At 30.2% G+C, this 17,825-nt stretch overlaps 6 protein-coding genes across 6 annotated transcripts in view; 2 read left to right on the top strand and 4 right to left on the bottom strand.

The window, feature by feature from the left end:
- Positions 1-477: 477 nt before the first annotated feature.
- HRD3 (ubiquitin-protein ligase, putative) lies at positions 478-3,359 on the top strand (the record flags this gene model as incomplete). The annotated part of the gene is made up of 4 exons (XM_029004605.1): positions 478-1,908; positions 2,077-2,452; positions 2,651-2,987; positions 3,188-3,359. 4 exons carry the CDS (start codon positions 478-480, stop codon positions 3,357-3,359), a joined length of 2,316 nt encoding a protein of 771 aa, XP_028861277.1.
- A 925-nt stretch (positions 3,360-4,284) lies between these two features.
- On the bottom strand, positions 4,285-5,043 carry PmUG01_08043000 (conserved Plasmodium protein, unknown function; the record flags this gene model as incomplete). The annotated part of the gene is made up of 1 exon (XM_029004604.1): positions 4,285-5,043. The coding sequence occupies one exon, from the start codon at positions 5,041-5,043 to the stop codon at positions 4,285-4,287; it is 759 nt and encodes a 252-aa protein (XP_028861276.1).
- Positions 5,044-5,587: 544 nt separating this feature from the next.
- Positions 5,588-7,219, bottom strand: PmUG01_08042900 (conserved Plasmodium protein, unknown function; the record flags this gene model as incomplete). Its single annotated transcript, XM_029004603.1, has 5 exons — positions 5,588-5,674; positions 6,130-6,250; positions 6,464-6,517; positions 6,655-6,752; positions 7,019-7,219. 5 exons carry the CDS (start codon positions 7,217-7,219, stop codon positions 5,588-5,590), a joined length of 561 nt encoding a protein of 186 aa, XP_028861275.1.
- A 1,335-nt stretch (positions 7,220-8,554) lies between these two features.
- PmUG01_08042800 (conserved Plasmodium protein, unknown function) lies at positions 8,555-10,534 on the bottom strand (the record flags this gene model as incomplete). Its single annotated transcript, XM_029004602.1, has 1 exon — positions 8,555-10,534. One exon carries the CDS (start codon positions 10,532-10,534, stop codon positions 8,555-8,557), a length of 1,980 nt encoding a protein of 659 aa, XP_028861274.1.
- Positions 10,535-10,984: 450 nt separating this feature from the next.
- On the top strand, positions 10,985-13,498 carry PmUG01_08042700 (Ras-like G protein, putative; the record flags this gene model as incomplete). Its single annotated transcript, XM_029004601.1, has 1 exon — positions 10,985-13,498. One exon carries the CDS (start codon positions 10,985-10,987, stop codon positions 13,496-13,498), a length of 2,514 nt encoding a protein of 837 aa, XP_028861273.1.
- Positions 13,499-14,371: 873 nt separating this feature from the next.
- Positions 14,372-17,825, bottom strand: part of PmUG01_08042600 (conserved Plasmodium protein, unknown function) — a gene marked incomplete at both ends in the record, with an annotated part of 3,998 nt that continues 544 nt past the window's right edge. Inside the window, 5 exons of the mRNA XM_029004599.1 lie at positions 14,372-15,600; positions 15,849-16,353; positions 16,710-16,819; positions 17,135-17,201; positions 17,524-17,731. Of these exons, the coding sequence (XP_028861272.1) occupies positions 14,372-15,600; positions 15,849-16,353; positions 16,710-16,819; positions 17,135-17,201; positions 17,524-17,731 (2,119 nt within the window). The remainder of the gene's footprint in view (positions 15,601-15,848; positions 16,354-16,709; positions 16,820-17,134; positions 17,202-17,523; positions 17,732-17,825) is intronic.

Below are 17,825 nucleotides of genomic sequence, written 5' to 3'. Positions count from 1 at the left end.
ATTGCTTTTTTATTTTATGGCCCTATTATTTTATTCTCTTTTTATTCTTTTATGCTGTTTTCGCCTGCATAATGGAAATGTAAAGCCTTCTACGCAGTAAAACGTACTACACTTTGAGCAGTCTCTCTGCATGTACAAGCTCTATATGTATTAAGTGTTTCACCATTTTAATGAGTGAACACTTTTAATTGGATTTAACGTGTAAAATACATTTTTATTACGTGCTACACTTTTTCAAATTCCACATATTTGTATGAAGCGCCTTCCCAAATACTTTTTTTTTCGCGTATGTAGCCCGTTCCACACGCTTATCGCATATCGCGCGTATGATACGGTGTTTACGTTTTTGCCTCTTACATTATACAACTCATTTTCTTATCCGTACACATATAATACGTCATGAGTGATAACACAAAAAGGAACACATCAAATAGAACAAAGAAAACAATTCCAAGTAACTATAGTACACGTTGAATTATGAAAATATTTGCTTCTTTTATTTTCCTTTTTTTTTTGTGTGTTGTAAATAAATTGTATAGTTATAATGTTATACAGAACAACACAAATTTTTTATTTAACGCAAAAAAAAATCCAAAGATTGAAAAGTACCCTTTTGAGAAGGATGCCTTGAATGAAGATGAATTTGCAGTGGAGGCAAACATACCTGAGCAAGAAGGGGGGAGAAGTAGCACTTTAAAATTTCTGTTTGATTTATTTAAAGATGAAAGAGGCGTTGATACATCATTTGGCGGACAAAATTATGGAAATGGGATAGATGGGTCGCACGGTGTTAGCGGTGTTGGCAGCTTTAGCAGTATTAGCAATGTTAGCAATGTTAGCAATGTTAGCAATGTTAGCAGCAGTAATAGTAACAGCAATAGCAACCTCAGTATTAGTAGGGGTGAAGGGGATGATGACGGGGGAGACGGAAAAAACAATAACGAAGGTGAAGAGGAAAGAAGGATGTTATTCAAGCGTGCGATGGAACTAAAGAAGGGATCAAAAAATGTAAAAAAAAATGTTCCAAAATGTATAAGCATCTTACAAAACTTGATAAGTGAGAAAAGAGATAAAATTACGTCCTCCTCATACTACGAATTAGGTAAGATATACTTTTTTGGTTTTAAGAATTATTTTTTTTGTCACAAAAGAAATATAAAATTATGTTTATATTATTTAGAAAAATCAGCTGAACTGAAAAACCCTGCTGCTTTGCACTTTTTGAGTTTTATTTATTTTTATGAGTTTCATCAAGTGGGGGAGCCAGACGAGAATAAGGGGTTGACCATGAGTTCTGGCGATAGCTCAAGTGGAGGATTCAGTGGAATAATGAATGGAAACATTAGTGGAAATGTAAGAAGAAGCGTAAGTAAAAGAGGACGGGGTAATATCAGCGACAAGGAGTACGCAAAAAAGAACAACATAAGGATGTCTATTGAGTATGAGTTAATAGCTTGTATGTTCAACTACACTCCAGCTCTTCTAAGTTTGGCTTACAAATACTTATATGGAATAAATATAAAACAAAATTATGATAAGGCAAAAGAATATTACAAAAGGGTAGCTGAAACTGTGATGAATTCGGATTACATAAACATCCCTTTGTCCGAGCTGGATATATTGAATGGGGAAAACTTAAACATGCACAATGAAATAAATAATTTGAAAAATAATGAAGAAGATATTTTAGAATTTCTAAATGAACAAATTAAAGGAGGAGATGTCATGGCTATGTATGATCTTGGTAAAAAATACAAAGAAGAAAAGAATTTTACAAAAGCATTTCAATATATTAATGAAGCTTCGAAAAAGAATAATTTGTTAGCTCTTAAAGAGTTAGGCATTATTTACTTGTACGGTTATGGAGCTCCAAGAGATATAGATAAGAGTATAGAAAACTTTTCCAAAGTAAGAAGAGGAGAAGCGTTCATACGTAGTTACGCATGTACTCCTGTTTTTATGACTTATATACGTAGTTACACATGTACATATGTCCATATGTATATTCTGTTCCCACCATAATGGACATTTTTTCCTTTTTTTTTTTTTTTTTTTTTTTCTCTTCACTTTGCAAAGGCAGCAGAAGCAGGGGACGTAGAGTCCAAATGTTATCTAGGTTACATCTACTACTTCATTGATGAATACAAAAATGTAAAGTTATCCTTAAAATATTTAACAGAAGCAGCTAATCATGATTATGGAGAAGCCTTTTTTTTTCTAGCAGAAATTATTTTAGACATATCAATTAAAAAGAGATATATATCTGATTATGTATATAAGGTTGTCTTTAAATTGTATGAACACTCAGCTGATTTGGGTTATGTTCAGGCATATTTTAGAGAAGCACAATTATACGAAATCGGCAAAGGAGTAAAGGAATCATGTTTAAATGCTACTCTTTCTTACAAATTTGTTTCTGAGAGTACACTTTGGACTAATAAGATAAGACAAGGTTTACTTGAGCGTAGGGAGAAGTTAACGTGTAGATAGCCGTTCATTTTTTTTTTTTTTTTCCTTTTTTTATGTATTTTTACTTATGCATATAACATGTACGTGTATGTATATGTTCATCTTTGCGTGTTTTGTATGTGTGTGACACATATGCGTATCATCTGTTTATGAATTAAACCCACTTCTTACCCCCTTACAGGCATGAATTACTACATCGAGAAGGACTACCTGAAATCTTTCTATACTTATGCATTGGCTTCGTATGAAGGATATGAAGTTGCTCAGAGCAATTTAATTTATATTTATAAGAATAATAAACTAGAAAATTTTGTAAAACGAGAAAAAATTATGCTAATGCTAAATTTGTTATACAGTCAAGGTAATTATAGAGCATTATACGAAATAGGCGAAATGTACAAAAAACAAAAAAAAGAAAATTTATCGATTTCTTTCTACAAGCTAGGATTAAAGAAGGGGGACCTTCGCAATTTATTACCGCTCTCTGCATACTACGAAAAAAATATGCAAAATGATAGGTAACACGAAAAAAAAAAAAAAAAAAAGAAAGAAACGACTAAGACGTGGTGTAGAGCACATGCCCACGTACGTTACACGTACACCCATACATCCATACACACATAATTTTTTTATTTTTTTATTTCTTAACTTCTTAATTAATTACATACTTATATTATGTGCATGTTTACCATTTCCCCCCTTCCCTCTCCTCTTATAGAGCACTGAGGTACATTAACCACTACATAAAGCAAAGGAAGCGAGAAAAGGAACAGAGTAACACCAAGATGGAGATGGTAAAGAGCCTGTTGGACAGCTCGATGTTGTACTTTCGTAAATACAAGTTAATTTTAAAAAATTTGTATAACTCAAAACAAAAAAAAAAAAGTTAACAAGAAAGGAGACGTGTATAATGCATACGTTTTGTTTTCCTATGACACAACATATCAAGCTGCTTTTTATTAAAAAAAAAAAATCATACGCTTTCACAAGATATATCACAAAATTAAATAAAGCAAAATAGGGTAAAGTAGAGCCAAGTGAGGCGAAATAAAACTACTTATAACTGCGCAAAACGTCGAACGAACTCATTCAATCATTCACTCACTAACGCACTCAAAATTTTTCATGATTAACCTTTTTAACTCCTTTTTTTCCCATTTTTTTTTTTTTTTTTTTTTTTATTTACTGAATTGTTTATTACTTCCTGTTTCTCCTCTTCATTTGCTTGCTACTTTGCATTTCATTCCATAAATTAGTGTTCACGGGGCAATTTTATTTTATTTTATTTATTTAATTTTTTTTTTTTTTCGTATTTGTATGCTTCTCAATCTCGTTCACCTCTTTTTTTAAACAGTTATTTTCAAAAATTTATGCTCTTTTAATAATTTTAAAAATGTATTATTGTGTCCCAAACGAGGAAACGGCTTCTTAATATGTCTTTTTATCTTAATTTTCTTTTCGTCTTTTTCTTAATTTTTTTTTTCCTTTTACCTTTTACCTTTTCCCTTTTCCCTTTTCCCTTTTCCCTTTTCCCTTTTTCCCTTTTCCCTTTTCCCTTTTCCCTTTTTCCCTTTTCCCTTTTCCCTTTTCCCTTTTCCCTTTTTTTTTTTTTTTTTTTTTTTTTTTTTTGTATGTGTACTATCCTTAAAATCTAAACCAAAACTTCTTCCCTTCCTAAGTTTTTATTTTTTAAACGTTTACAATATACACATAACATACATATGCATGTGCATATATACGTATATGTTACACATACGTACATGGATACACATGTATGCCTACTACATATGCACCAGCTTCTCCTACTAAATCGTCTCAGAAATATTTCTCCTTCGATGTGTCCATTTCTGATGGAGCGTAAATGTAACTACTGCTCGAGTAGTTTACAACACTTTCACCTTGCTGTTCAGGTAATTTTTGCAAAACATCTTCGTCTTCATTTTTAGTCACATCAAGATTATCATTAAGCTGTTTCTTAACAATACTATGATCATAATTCTGTTGTACCTCCTCCTTATGTTCCTTCCACCTAATCACTTCTTCATCTTCTATTGAACTACTACTTTTAATTCTTCTCGAAATGTTTAAGATATCATTATATGGAAATTTTATAAGGGAATAAAAACTACTCATCTTCTTTTTATCATAATAATTATAAGGGAATTGAGGATATTCATAATAAAATAATTCTGGGTATTCATCAAAGTGAAGATTGTCTATTTTTTTCAATTCATTCGTGGCATTTTGTTGTATGTCTTCTTCTACTTTGTAATCGCGTTTATTAGTTTTTATATTTATTTTATTGACTAGCCATTTACAATCAATATCCTCCTTCAATATTTCGATAACCTTTTTATTTTGTAGCACGTCCTGCGGAATACTTGTTATATTAGTCTTTTTCTTTTCTTTCGTTAAAAATTTAGCCCATTCATATAATATTTCTTTCATCTTATCTTTTTTCAATATTCTTATTTCTTCATTTTTAAATGTCTGAAATCTATTCAATAGCAACTTTTGCAGTTCGAGAAATCGCAAATTAGCTAGCATCAAAAAATGAGCTTCTGATCGGAACATTTTTCTTTTTTTTTAAAAGTATAAAAGGGGAGGGAAAAAAAAAAAAAAAAAAAAAAAAAAATTGGCTAGTTTTGATAAAAAAATCCTCCTATTATTATTGCATGTTCATAAAAAAGCAAAAATAATTAACAAGATTAAAAAAAAAAAAAAAAAAGGATAAAATGGTAACATATTATAATAATATAATGATATAATGATATAACGATATAATGATATAATGATATAACGATATAATGATATAACGATATAATGATATAATGATATAATGATATAATGATATAATGATATAATGATATAATGCTATTATGATATAACGATATAATGATATAATGATATAACGATATAATGATATAATGATATAATGATATAATGATATAACGATAAGATGTCAAAAAGGCCAATGAACGAATTGATGAAAGTATATAAGCAACTACTTCTTTGGAATATTAGAGTACCGTAAGGATACATAACCATGTAACAAATTTAAAGAACAAAATGAAGTTCTTTTCAAATATAAAAAATAATATGTGATAAAATCTTCGTTCTAAGACAAGTAGCTTTCTATCATTTCCAGAAATAACCAGGATAATACTCCACTCAAATCTATGCCCATAACGCTAGGAATGTTTTTCTATAAAATGGGAAAGAATGAAAAAAATAAAGGGAGATACACAAAATGTAAAAGTAAAACAAGTACTGCAATTAAGTAAAATAAATGAATGAAAAAAAGGGGGTAGCGCTGCTTCGTGACCTCGTTCACATCTGTGCACAACTTTTGTCACACGCAATCCGGCAATTTTCATTTTTCATTTGTTATTTGTCATTTGTTATTTGTCAATTGTTATTTGTTATCTGTTATTTGTTATTTGTTATTTGTTATTTGTTATTTGTTATTTGTTATTTGTTATTTGTTATTTGTTATTTATTATTTGTTATTTGTAATTTGTCATTTGTTATTTGTCATTTGTTATTTATTATTTATTATTTATTATTTATTGTTTATTATTTATTATTTATTATTTGTTATTTGTTATTTGTAATTTGTTATTTATCTTTTCTATTCTGTATCATTTTTTGGCTAGTTACATGAAAAAACTGAACATAGCTGTTCGTATAGGTAAAAATATATACAAATGGATTTAGATGGGGATTAATTTGCGGAAGCCATTCCAACAAGCATCTTATATATATTATGAATTTGTATATTCTACAAAAAAAAGGGGGAACAGAAAAAAAATGAATTATTCCATGTTCAAATGTAAATGTACACATGCATACATGCATATACATATACATATGCATGTTTGCTCAGGTGAATACATGAATGTGTACATCTGGACGGTGTAAAAATGCGCACTTGCACATATTTAATAATCATGTATCTTTAAAATACTTGGTAAGGGGAGCATATTTCTTTTACCTTATGAAATGCAAAACGGACAGCCTCAAGCTATTTCCACTTAACTTTAAGTATCTGCAGTACAACAACAAAGAGGTAAATGATCATTTGTTATTATTATCGTTCGCTCGTCTGTCTATACACGAGCATATACTTTTCACTGTTCACTTTTTCACACAAACAAATGCATATATCATTTAAAATATGTTTACTTTAAAACTGAGGGCAAGGGTAGGGAATAAAACAAATGCAACTTAAAGGTATTTATTTTTCTTGATATATTCTGTAAAATGGAATAAAAAAGGGCATACTATTTTTTTTTACCCCTTACACTTAAAGTCTTTTTTCGTTAAATTGGACAAAAATAATAAAACAAAAAAGAACACTGTCAAAAGTGCATGCAATACAATAAATAAAGTATGATACATAAAATATAATGCATCAAAAAAAAAAATAAAATAAATAAGACAAATAAAATGAGTACATTAAATAAATAAAATGTAGTACATAAAATATGATACATAAAGTACGGATGTACAATGATATATAGCACACACAAATAAACTAAGCTGTTACTTTTATTTGCTCCTGCACAAAAATATTGGACTTGAAATTTTTTTGTATCTCTTTGATTTTTTTAAAACTATTATTACGTATATTGAAAATGCCGTATTTATCGTTTTGTGATTGTATAATAAATGCTTTAAATTTTGAAATTTTCATGTTTTTGTTTTCTACATTTACAAATATTGATAAAAATGAAAACAGGAACAGCATAAATTTCAAATACATTTTCTAAACAAATAATTGCACACATGGAAAAGGTGAGGGGGATTACATTAAACTTTCTGAGTAATCATTGCGGGAAAACAGATGGTTAATACAAAAATGAACACGTATATTAGTGTGTATATACGTACATACTACATACATACATACTACATTCATACATACGTACATAATACATACGTACATACTACATACATACATACGTACATAATACATACATACATACGTACATAATACATACATACGTACATACTACATACATACATACGTACATAATACATACATACGTACATACTACATACATAATATGTACATACATACGTACATACTTACATACATAAATACATATATGTATGTATATTTGTGTACGTATATGCTCATAATGAACACGTAACAGTCATTTCGTCATTTTGTTTTTCCCCCCATCATTTTACATTGCATTAACACTAATTTAACGCTAACTCTTTTATTTTTCCATCTATAAAATAGTTTTACTTTTTTCTGTTAAATTTGTTCATGTTTATTTATTTTTATATTTTTTTTATTCCTTTTTTACTTCCTCCTTTTTTTTAGCGCTCGAAATTTTAAATGAAAAAGGCTCATAAAACTTGAAGAGCGCAACTCTGTATAATTATTAGCAGAAGGAAAAAAAAAAAAAAAAAAAAAAAAAAAAAAAAAAAAAAATTAATGAGTAAAAAAAAAGAAATTACGAATGAACGATTAAAAAGGCGAATAAATAGTTGATGGATAGATTATATAAATAAATACATGAATGAATAAATAGATAAATAAATAAACAGTAAATAGTTGAATAGTTAAAAAGTTAAAGGGATAATTAAAACTCTAATAATACTGACAAAAATTGTAATGTATACACTGTTGTAATAAAAAAAAAAATAAAATAATGCTATAAATAGGTAAATACATTTATATATATGCGTAATAATATTGAGCAATAATAGTGTATAATAGTAGTAATATGCTTAATAATATAAGCTAATCATAATGCTTAATAATGTACTCATAATGGTGTACGCGTAACAATAATGCGCAATAATATATTCGTATTATTTAAATGCAAGTAAATACGAATGTATGTTTGCATGTACGTACGTATGTATGTATGCGCCCCATGCATAGGAAATCATAACCCACAATGTTGCGTACTGTGCAAATAATACATAGATGAACATATACTTGGATAAAATTAAAATTGTCGAGGTGCATACCTTTATGAATATTTTATGAAATGAAAAAATCTCCCAGCTCTGGTTAACGAAGTGTCAAAATGTTTGATATCCTTATCACTTAAAACTATGACACTCAAATTTTTTTTTTTTTTTTTTTTTTTGTTAATTGAAATTTTTCTTTGTAAAATTTTTCTAATTTTTTTATATCATATGTTACATGTTCTGATAAATTTTCTTTTTTTTTTTTTGGTAAAAATTTTTCTGCGTATGTTCTTTTGTGAATATTATGTTCATCTGTGTTATTTTCTGTGCTGCTGTCGTAAGGACTATCATCTGATAAACAGAAATTTTCCATTTTTTTTTTATGATTTGTTTTAATTTTCTTTTTTTCCATTCCTTTAACACGCATTTCTTCTCTTTGAAATAGACGCTTTAAGTCAATCCTTTTTATTTTTTTAACAGTGCTGTTGTCTATGCTGTCAAGGCATAGCAGTAGTGTAGCTAACAGTCTGCTCTTATCGTTACTGCCGCCAATACCATTGCCAATACCATTGCCACTTCCATTGCCGCTTCCATTTCCACTTCCATTGCCGTTTCCATTGCCGCTTCCATTGCCGCTTCCATTGCCGCTTCCTTTTTCATTATAATCCTTCAGTTGCTTTTCTCGTATTAGATCCCCAGCAACTATGTCAATGCCGTCAATAACAAGACATACATTAATGGTACTGTGCTGTACAATTTTGGTGCATTTCTTGAAAACGTTTAAAATATTTTGCTCTGTCTCACTAAAATATAGACCAAATAGTGTGTTGAGATTTATAAAATATATACGAAAGTGCTCAAATTTTTTGAGGAAAAAAACAAAATTATTCTTATTCATGTTTTCACAATTATATATAAAAATACGTGTATAATTTTCTAAATTGTAAAATTTTAAAAGAGGTATATTTTGTTCTTTTAATAAATTAAAAATGGAGGAAATTCTGCTATAAAACATTGCTTCTTTTTTGTTACGTGGTATATCAAACTTTTTCTTTTTTAATATATTTTCCTCATGATCGATTGTACATGTGTGTGCATTTTTTTTCTTTGCTTCCCTTTCATCAAATGAGGTTAGGTTCTTTTTCTTTTCTCCCATATTTATGGTACGAACATTTTTTTCAAGTATGTAAAAAGTACTACTACTATTTCCCTTTTTTTTATTTAATCGCCTTACAAGGTCAGCTACAAATATTTTGTACTCTTTTATTAATATACTGTAGGATAAAATAAAACATAAACATTTCGAGTGTTCTACGCATATCAGCTTTTTCTTTATGTCTTCTTTAGTATACTCAGAATTCCATAGTTGCTCACTCAAATTGTAAACAATTATTTTACGTGTTATGAAATTATTATCATTCAAAGAGTTGGTTATCTGTATATAGTAGTACTTCAATCTATTGGCATATCTTTCCCTACAGTATTGATATAAAGAATACACATTTAAATAATATTCATCAACTACGTCTAGGTCGTCATTTCGTGTTGCTACAACTGCATATATGTGTTTGTTCTCACTTGAAATGGTAAAGAAGTTCTTTTCGTATTTTATAACAAAATGATTTTTCTGAACAACAAATTTTTTTTTTTTTTTTTTTTTTTTTTTTGTTCCCTCCATCATTAAATGTCCATCCATAAATAACTCCTTGCCAATGCAGCTAAACAGGAAAAGGAGTTTCCTATATTCTCGGCCATGTTCGAAGTAGTTATAATTTTCACTTTTCTTTTCTCCATCACCATAACCATCATCATCATCATCAGAAGAAGAAGAAGAAGAAGAAGAAGAATGCCCTTTTTTCGCTTCAACCTGTTCATCTTTTACCTCTACCGGGTTATCATTATCACCCTCTCCATCGTCATATCCCTCTGCAGAGCCATTTTTTTTCAGTTCATTGCTTTTCTTTCCTTCATATATTACCAACTGGTCAGATTGGAGCTTTAACTCTTCAATTTCGTGCATAAAGAGACTGCAAAAATTTTCTAAAAAGGCATGCTCTTCTTTGTTATTCTGCTGTTCCATTGGCACTCGAGGGAACGCGCATCCTAGAGTTTGAACTTTTGCATGGTTCATCTTGCGCAGTACAGCGCGATGAAGCGGCAATAAAGCAGCAATAAAGCAGCAATAAAGCAGCAATAAAGCGGCAATAAAGCGGCAATAAAGCGGCAATAAAGCGGCATTACATTGTCAATACATCATCAATACACTGCCAATTTTTTGACAGTGCAGTGGTAATATTTTTTCAACGCCTTGCCAAACATTTTTCTTCCTTTTTTTGAAATTTTTTTTTTTTTTTATTTTTTTGCAATATTATTATACTTCCCCCTTTGGCAGTAAAATTCCCATCATTGCATGTGCTCCCCCATCCTGCACCGTACGACATAGCACACAAAGAATTTAGTACTACGATATAGCGCTTTACTAAGTATCTCTTTGGAATACCTCCTTACTAAGTACAGCTTTACGAAAGAATGCCCTACGAAATATCGACTTACGAAATATTGCTTTTCTAAAAATTAGAGCATGAAGTGCATTTTTGAAAAATTGGTAAGGAGCCTGTGCTACAATGTAAGCATTGTGGGTGCGGCAAACAGCGGCAAGTCGTCTCTGTACAACTACATCTTGGATGAACTAAATGTTAATAATAAAAGATCATCAGTTGTAAGTAATATAGCAAATTATTCCATTGAATATAATGAAAACGTAGTAAAAATTGAAAAAAAGAAATGTGTATTTATAGATACGATTGGTTTAAATGAAATGATGATAACAAAATTGGAGCAATGGAAATTAAAAGAGTATAATATAACATATGAAAAGAATAATATTGTAAAGAATTACTATAACACAATTATTAATAGTGATTTACTTTTATTTTGTTTGAATCCATTTGACGTAAGAATCATTGATATAATATCTTACAATATTATTCATGATATATATAAAGAACATGCAAACATTCTTACAGTAGTATATAATGCTCACTGGAAGGAAGGCACATGCAGAACAAATGGTATTGCACACAATGATTACACACATAACGATATTTTACGCAACCTATGTGATATATTCGAATCTTTTAAAAATATAGTATTTTATCCAAGTACTTTCATTACGCATGATGAGCAGCAGCAGCAGCAGGGGCGGCAATTGCAACAGCAACAGCAACAGCAGCTGCAGCTGCAGCGGCAGGAGGATCTATTGTTCATGCTAAGGCACAGGATAAAAGAAATTAGCGGAGCCATCAAAAGAAGCGGAAACTACATTAGAAGAACAGCTGAACAGGATGAAGCAACTAGTACACGAGCCACTGAAAGCAATCCTCAAAGAAACGCGGATCAAGATGATGAAGAGATGCTCGACTTGATAGACGAAAGTCTGCGTATATTCCAACCAAGCCTTACCAAGGAAACAAAAAACTATTTCTACAAATTTGTAAACTTAAAAAAGAAGGAAAAGTTAAACGATGCATTATTTAACAGTTACTTCAGTGAGCACATTTTGAAAAAGTCGCTAAGAAGGATTACACAATCATCACAACGAGAAGCTAACGAATGGACCACTGAGAACAAGGAGGAGGAAAATGTGCATAAAAATAACATTGAAAACGGTGAGCATCGCATGAACAAGTCAGGAAAAATGTGGCAAGCGGATGACAGTATCGCATTTAACAACTTGAAGAAGGAGGATGGCAATCGTACTGCTTATGATGAAGAACCAAACGATTACTTCTACTTTTTGAAAAAAATGCAAAGTAACAAATTCGAAGAAAGGAAAAAAATGATCGGGAAATTAAAAAACAAGAGGATTCAAATTTTGAAAAATATTATTAATAGAGACGAAAATGCCAATCCCTATGATTTGATAAATTTGAGTGAGAGGTACATATTTGATAGTGAAAATGGTGCAGGTGTTGAGCAAAATGAAGACGAGGCAAGCAGGGGGAACGGTAACCACAGAAATGAAACCCCCAGAGCAAACGAGGGTTATATGAACCACAGTCATGTAGATAATACGGATCGTATGAGACAAGACCATGCGGATAATGCGGATAATGCAGATAATGCGGATCGTACGAAGAACGACCATACGGATAACAGGAATGGGATCATTCCCCCCATTGTTGAACTAAACAACGAAATGAACAGCGACAAAGGAAGAAAGAGACTGAGCAGTCGTAGTAGCACCCCAAATAACGAAATAAACATATGCGTTTTAGGAGAACAGAACTGCGGAAAAACGACCCTAGTCGAATCTATTTTAAAGGAAAATATAATAAACGAAAAAGATGTGTATGCATTATTTGGAAGAAGGAAATACATCAATAATGATATGTGTATAAATTATAAAGATAAACAAATACAAATATTAGATAGTTGTAGCTTAAAGAAGCAGCACAAATTTATTAATGAAGACATGTATCATAATGAAAATAATAGAGTATATAATAACATAAGGAAAAGTAGTATTTGTATATATATAAAAGAAGCAAAAAATAATTCCATACAATTGCATAAAGAAGATAAGAAGATGATATTTTATTTATTGAAAGAAAAAAAAAATATACTCTTTTTAATAAGCAAAGCAGATTTAATTATAACAGATTTTGAAAAGAAGAAATGCGAATTTTTAAAAATATTCCAAGCTGCTTTTAATGATATTCCTGTTATGTTCATAAATACAAATAACACTTATCATATTCAATCGTTATTACATAAAGTTGTACACATACATAACAGGAATAATAGTACTATATCTACTAGTACATTAAATTTATTTCTTACACAGTTTTTAAAATTATTTCCAATTCCATGGAAGAATAAAAAGAAATGCCATTTTAAATTTATAAAACAAATTAGGACTAACCCTGTTACTTTCCTTATCTTTACCAATTTGTATAAACAGATACCTAATAATTATTTATCCTTTTTTAAGAAAAAATTAAAGCACGAATTTGATTTAAAATATGTTAACATTCAATTTGTTTTTAAGACTACATGTGAAAACAGACATGTTAGGAAAAATCAGCGCGTATGATAAGCCGCGTGGAGGGGGGAAAGGTCAAAAATATAAAATAATAAAAAATAAAATAAATAAGTACATAAATAAATAAAATAATAATGATAATGATAATGATAATGATAATGATAATAATAATGATAATGATAATAATAATGATAATGATAATGATAATGATAATAATAATGATAATAATAATGATAATAATGATAATGATAATGATAATGATAATGATAATAATAATAATGATAATAATAATGATAATAATAATAATAATAATAATAATAATGTTAGGGGAAACAGGGAAGACGCGCATTAAGTGTTGAATGCATGTAATGCGTACCACACTTTTCAAATTTTTCCATTTCTTCATTTTTTGAGCGTATTGCTCATTCTACGTGTGTTACACATCTTCTTCTTTTGGAATTTACACCTTTGTTTATTGTCATTTATCTCACTCTATTTATTAGACCGCCTTTCACGAAGCCACCGTTTTGTTTGTTCTGAGCTATTCTTGTTGCATTATTCCTGCTGATCTCTTTTTTTTTTTTTTTTTTTCCAATCATCGTTTTTCATAGCATGTGGCTGCTTAATACCCTTGTTTGTAATTTTTGAGTAAAAAGAAAAGCAGTATATTTTTTCTTTTTTTAATTCCATAATTTTTTTTTAAGTAAGAAACTGCTAATCCTACCATTAGAAGTGGCAACACATGATGTCGTATGTTTTATACAAGAGTAGATAACTTATGTGGTAATACTAGTGCTAATTGATTTAACTATTTTTTGTGATACTGTTTATTCAAGAAAATGCAATTGAATAAAGAAGTGTTTACATATTTTCATATTTATGCATTTCCATGATCATATATTTACAGCACCTTCATTGCAAGGTTTAGTTCGCATCTGACACATGTTCATTAGGAATATTTTTCTCTAAGTCGTTATCACCAAAGTAATGTTCTTCTATTTCACCTTCTCCAGCTTCGTCATCTTGTACCATATCGTCTATTTTATTTTTCGCTTTACCCTTTTGTATAGTGGCAACTGCTTTATCATCCTCGTTCTCATCTTGCACTGTATCATTTACTCTATCTTTTGCGTTACCTTCCTGCAGTGGGTCATCCACTTTATCAGCTGCTTCGTCTTCTTGCACTGTATCGTCTACTTCATCTTTTTCTTCGTCGTTTTTTACCGTATCATCTACTTTATCATCCGCTTCATCACCTTGCACCGTATCATCTACTTTATCATCCGCTTCATCATCTTGCACCGTATCATCTACTTTATCATCCGCTTCATCATCTTGAACTGCCGTATCTACTCCATCTTTGTCTTTGTCATCTACCTTCTCGTCTACTATGTAGTTATTTTGTTCATTTTTTCTTTCCACTCTCAACTCTATATTTTCATCATCAGCTGTAGATTGACCTAAATAATGTGTTTCCTCCTCCGCTTTATTTGAATTTATATCCTTATCATTGTTTAGTTCAATATTCGTTTCATTAATTACATTGGAGTAATCATTAGAAAGATTATCTTTTCTTTTCTTCTGTTCAGAACTTATACTTCCCCTTCTGTTGCTTGGAGTGGAGCCACTTGGCATGCCCTCTGTTATTTCGTCTTTTATTTCGTTTTTTATTTCGTCTTTTATTTCGTCTGTTATTTCGTCTTTTATTTCGTCTGTTATTTCGTCTTTTATTTCGTTTTTTATTTCGTCTTTTATTTCGTCTGTTATTTCGTCTTTTATTTCGTCTGTTATTTCGTCTTTTATTTCGTCTGTTATTTCGTCTTTTATTTCGTCTGTTATTTCGTCTTTTATTTCGTCTTTTAGTTCGTCTTTTATTTCATTTTGTGTTTCACTTTGTGCTTCACCTTGCATTTCATCTTTTATTTCATCTTTTATTTCATCTTTTATTTCATCTTTTATTTCATCTTTTATTTCATCTTTTAAACCATTTTGTAAATCTCCCTTCCTTTTGCATTCCTTTTTTTCATCATTTGTTGTATTGATTTCAAGTTTCGACACACCATGAACTTTTGTTTCTTCCTTTTTGTACTTGCTTGACTGATTTTGTATTCGAGGCAAATTTTTTGAATTGACACTACGATTCACTTGGTTACCTGGAAAAGGTAGAAGTACGATGGTGAATACGCATATATGTATATGTGTATATATGTGTATATATGTGTATATATGTGTATATATGTGTATATGTATATATATGTACATATGGATGTATGCGTATGTGTTGCTACTCCTAATGATGATGCTGGAGCAGTGGACATATCAGATAGAATTAGACGAGAGAAGTACAAACGAAGAGTACTCTGCGACCCACCGTCGGCACTGGTAGGCCCGATGTTCATACTTGACTTGATAAAGTTGGGGTTGCTCCTGAGCTTTTCTTTTATCTTTCTAAAAATTAATAGTGCCTGTGCTTCATTAATTTTTGACTTATATAGTAGTTCGTTTTTCATTAAAAGAAGGGAATTCTTTCTTTTCTTGAAATAATTTACGTCATTATTCGTATTTGCTCTAACACTTGTATTTGTGTTAGCACTAGCAATAGTATTTGTGTTAGCACTAGCAATAGCATTTGTGTTCGGATCATTATTAGTAGCATGCTCATAACTCGGTGTTTCGTTTATATCGTTACTTGTATTATCTAAATCATCGATGAAATATTTTTTTATATAAAAATCGCATGTTTTTTCAATATTTTCCAGCATAATTCTATGCTTAATTCTCATCGGTCTATCACTTGCCTTATATTCATTTCTTTTTTTATTTAAACTAGCTCTTTCCGTTTTGTCTACACACTCCTCTTCCTTTAGTGTTATGCTTTTTGCTATTTCTTCGTAACTCCCTAGATCCTGCAGAGATTCACCAGTTTAGCGCATCATGAAGACGTGGATCCCACGCGGAAACTTACGTACGCACATGCATACACATATACATACATAGATACACCCATGCATACACATATACATACATAGATACACCCATGCATACATACATTTACCTATGCATACATACGTACGTTCCTCTGTAACACCCTATTTTTTGTTTAAAAATGGAAATCTCTGGAAACTCCTCGACAAGTTTGTACTAACACTATCGCACACTTATCTTAACATTAATTTTTATACTACTATGTTACTGCATTACTGTATTATTGTGTTATTATACTACTGCATTATTCTATTTTTATTTATTTTTTATTTTTTACGTTTAACAGTTTATGATGGTTTTCATTATTATAAGATATTCTTTTCACTCTTTTATTTTTTAGGTTTAACGTGAGAACACTTAAGTTGAACTCGTCATCTGTTTTTATCTCTTCATAGTGAAGCGGAAAATGTAAAAAGGAAAGTCATTGTATGTACGTGTGGATTCACATGTAAATGTATATGTGCAATGCGTTCATGTGCATGAAAAGGACGCATATGATATATTTGTGTAAGACAGCTATTGCATACTCCACATTATGTAGCGGCATAAACTGACCAACTGTAAAACTACCAACATAGCAGTAGCAGTCATAGCTATAACTAAAACTACAATAACAGCCGCTTTACATTTCATTTTCTCTTTTTTTCTCCTTTTTGTTTGCTTTTTTTTTCCTCCTTTTGACTTCCCCTCCCCCCCCCTCACCTGTGTAAAATTTACAGCCCTTTTGGATGTCGTCAATATATCCTTTGTACACAACTTTTTTCTTTTGCTAACAAAACAATACAAAATTAATTATGTACATTTTGCGGTTAATCCATGTGTGCATGTAAAGCAAATAAATATACACAAACACACTGTGTGGACAACATTGTTACTCGTCCTTTTCCCATTTTATAACGTACACACACAAAGAAGATAAAAAATGAGTACATATATGAGTACAAAAATGAGCGCAAAAATGAGTGCAAAAATGAGAGCAAAAATGAGTGCAAAAATGAGTGCAAAAATGAGTGCAAAAATAAGTACAAAGAGAACAAAAACGCACACATATACAAATACTTCCTCCACACACACCCTCCAACACAACATACATTTTTGAGGGGTGCGTTATCGATCAAACAAGCATTGGTATTAACATTGTTTATTTTTTTCTTTTCTTTTTTAATTTTCGCTTTCTTTATATTTTCAAACAAAAAATTTTTTTTTCTTGTGTTAAGTTTTTGGACAGTTGTATCCTTAATTATTTCTAATGCTTTTTTTTCTCTTTTGTTAATTCCCTCCAATTTCTTCTTCAGGATACTATGAGGTAGAAAAATATATGCAACAAACACATGAATGCGTCAGGTAACAGTATCAAGGAAGTACACAAAACACAAACATAACATGCTGCATA

This window comes from Plasmodium malariae, assembly GCF_900090045.1.
Source record: "Plasmodium malariae genome assembly, chromosome: 8".
NCBI lineage: Eukaryota > Apicomplexa > Aconoidasida > Haemosporida > Plasmodiidae > Plasmodium > Plasmodium malariae.
This window is presented reverse-complemented; position numbering and strand designations above follow the sequence as displayed.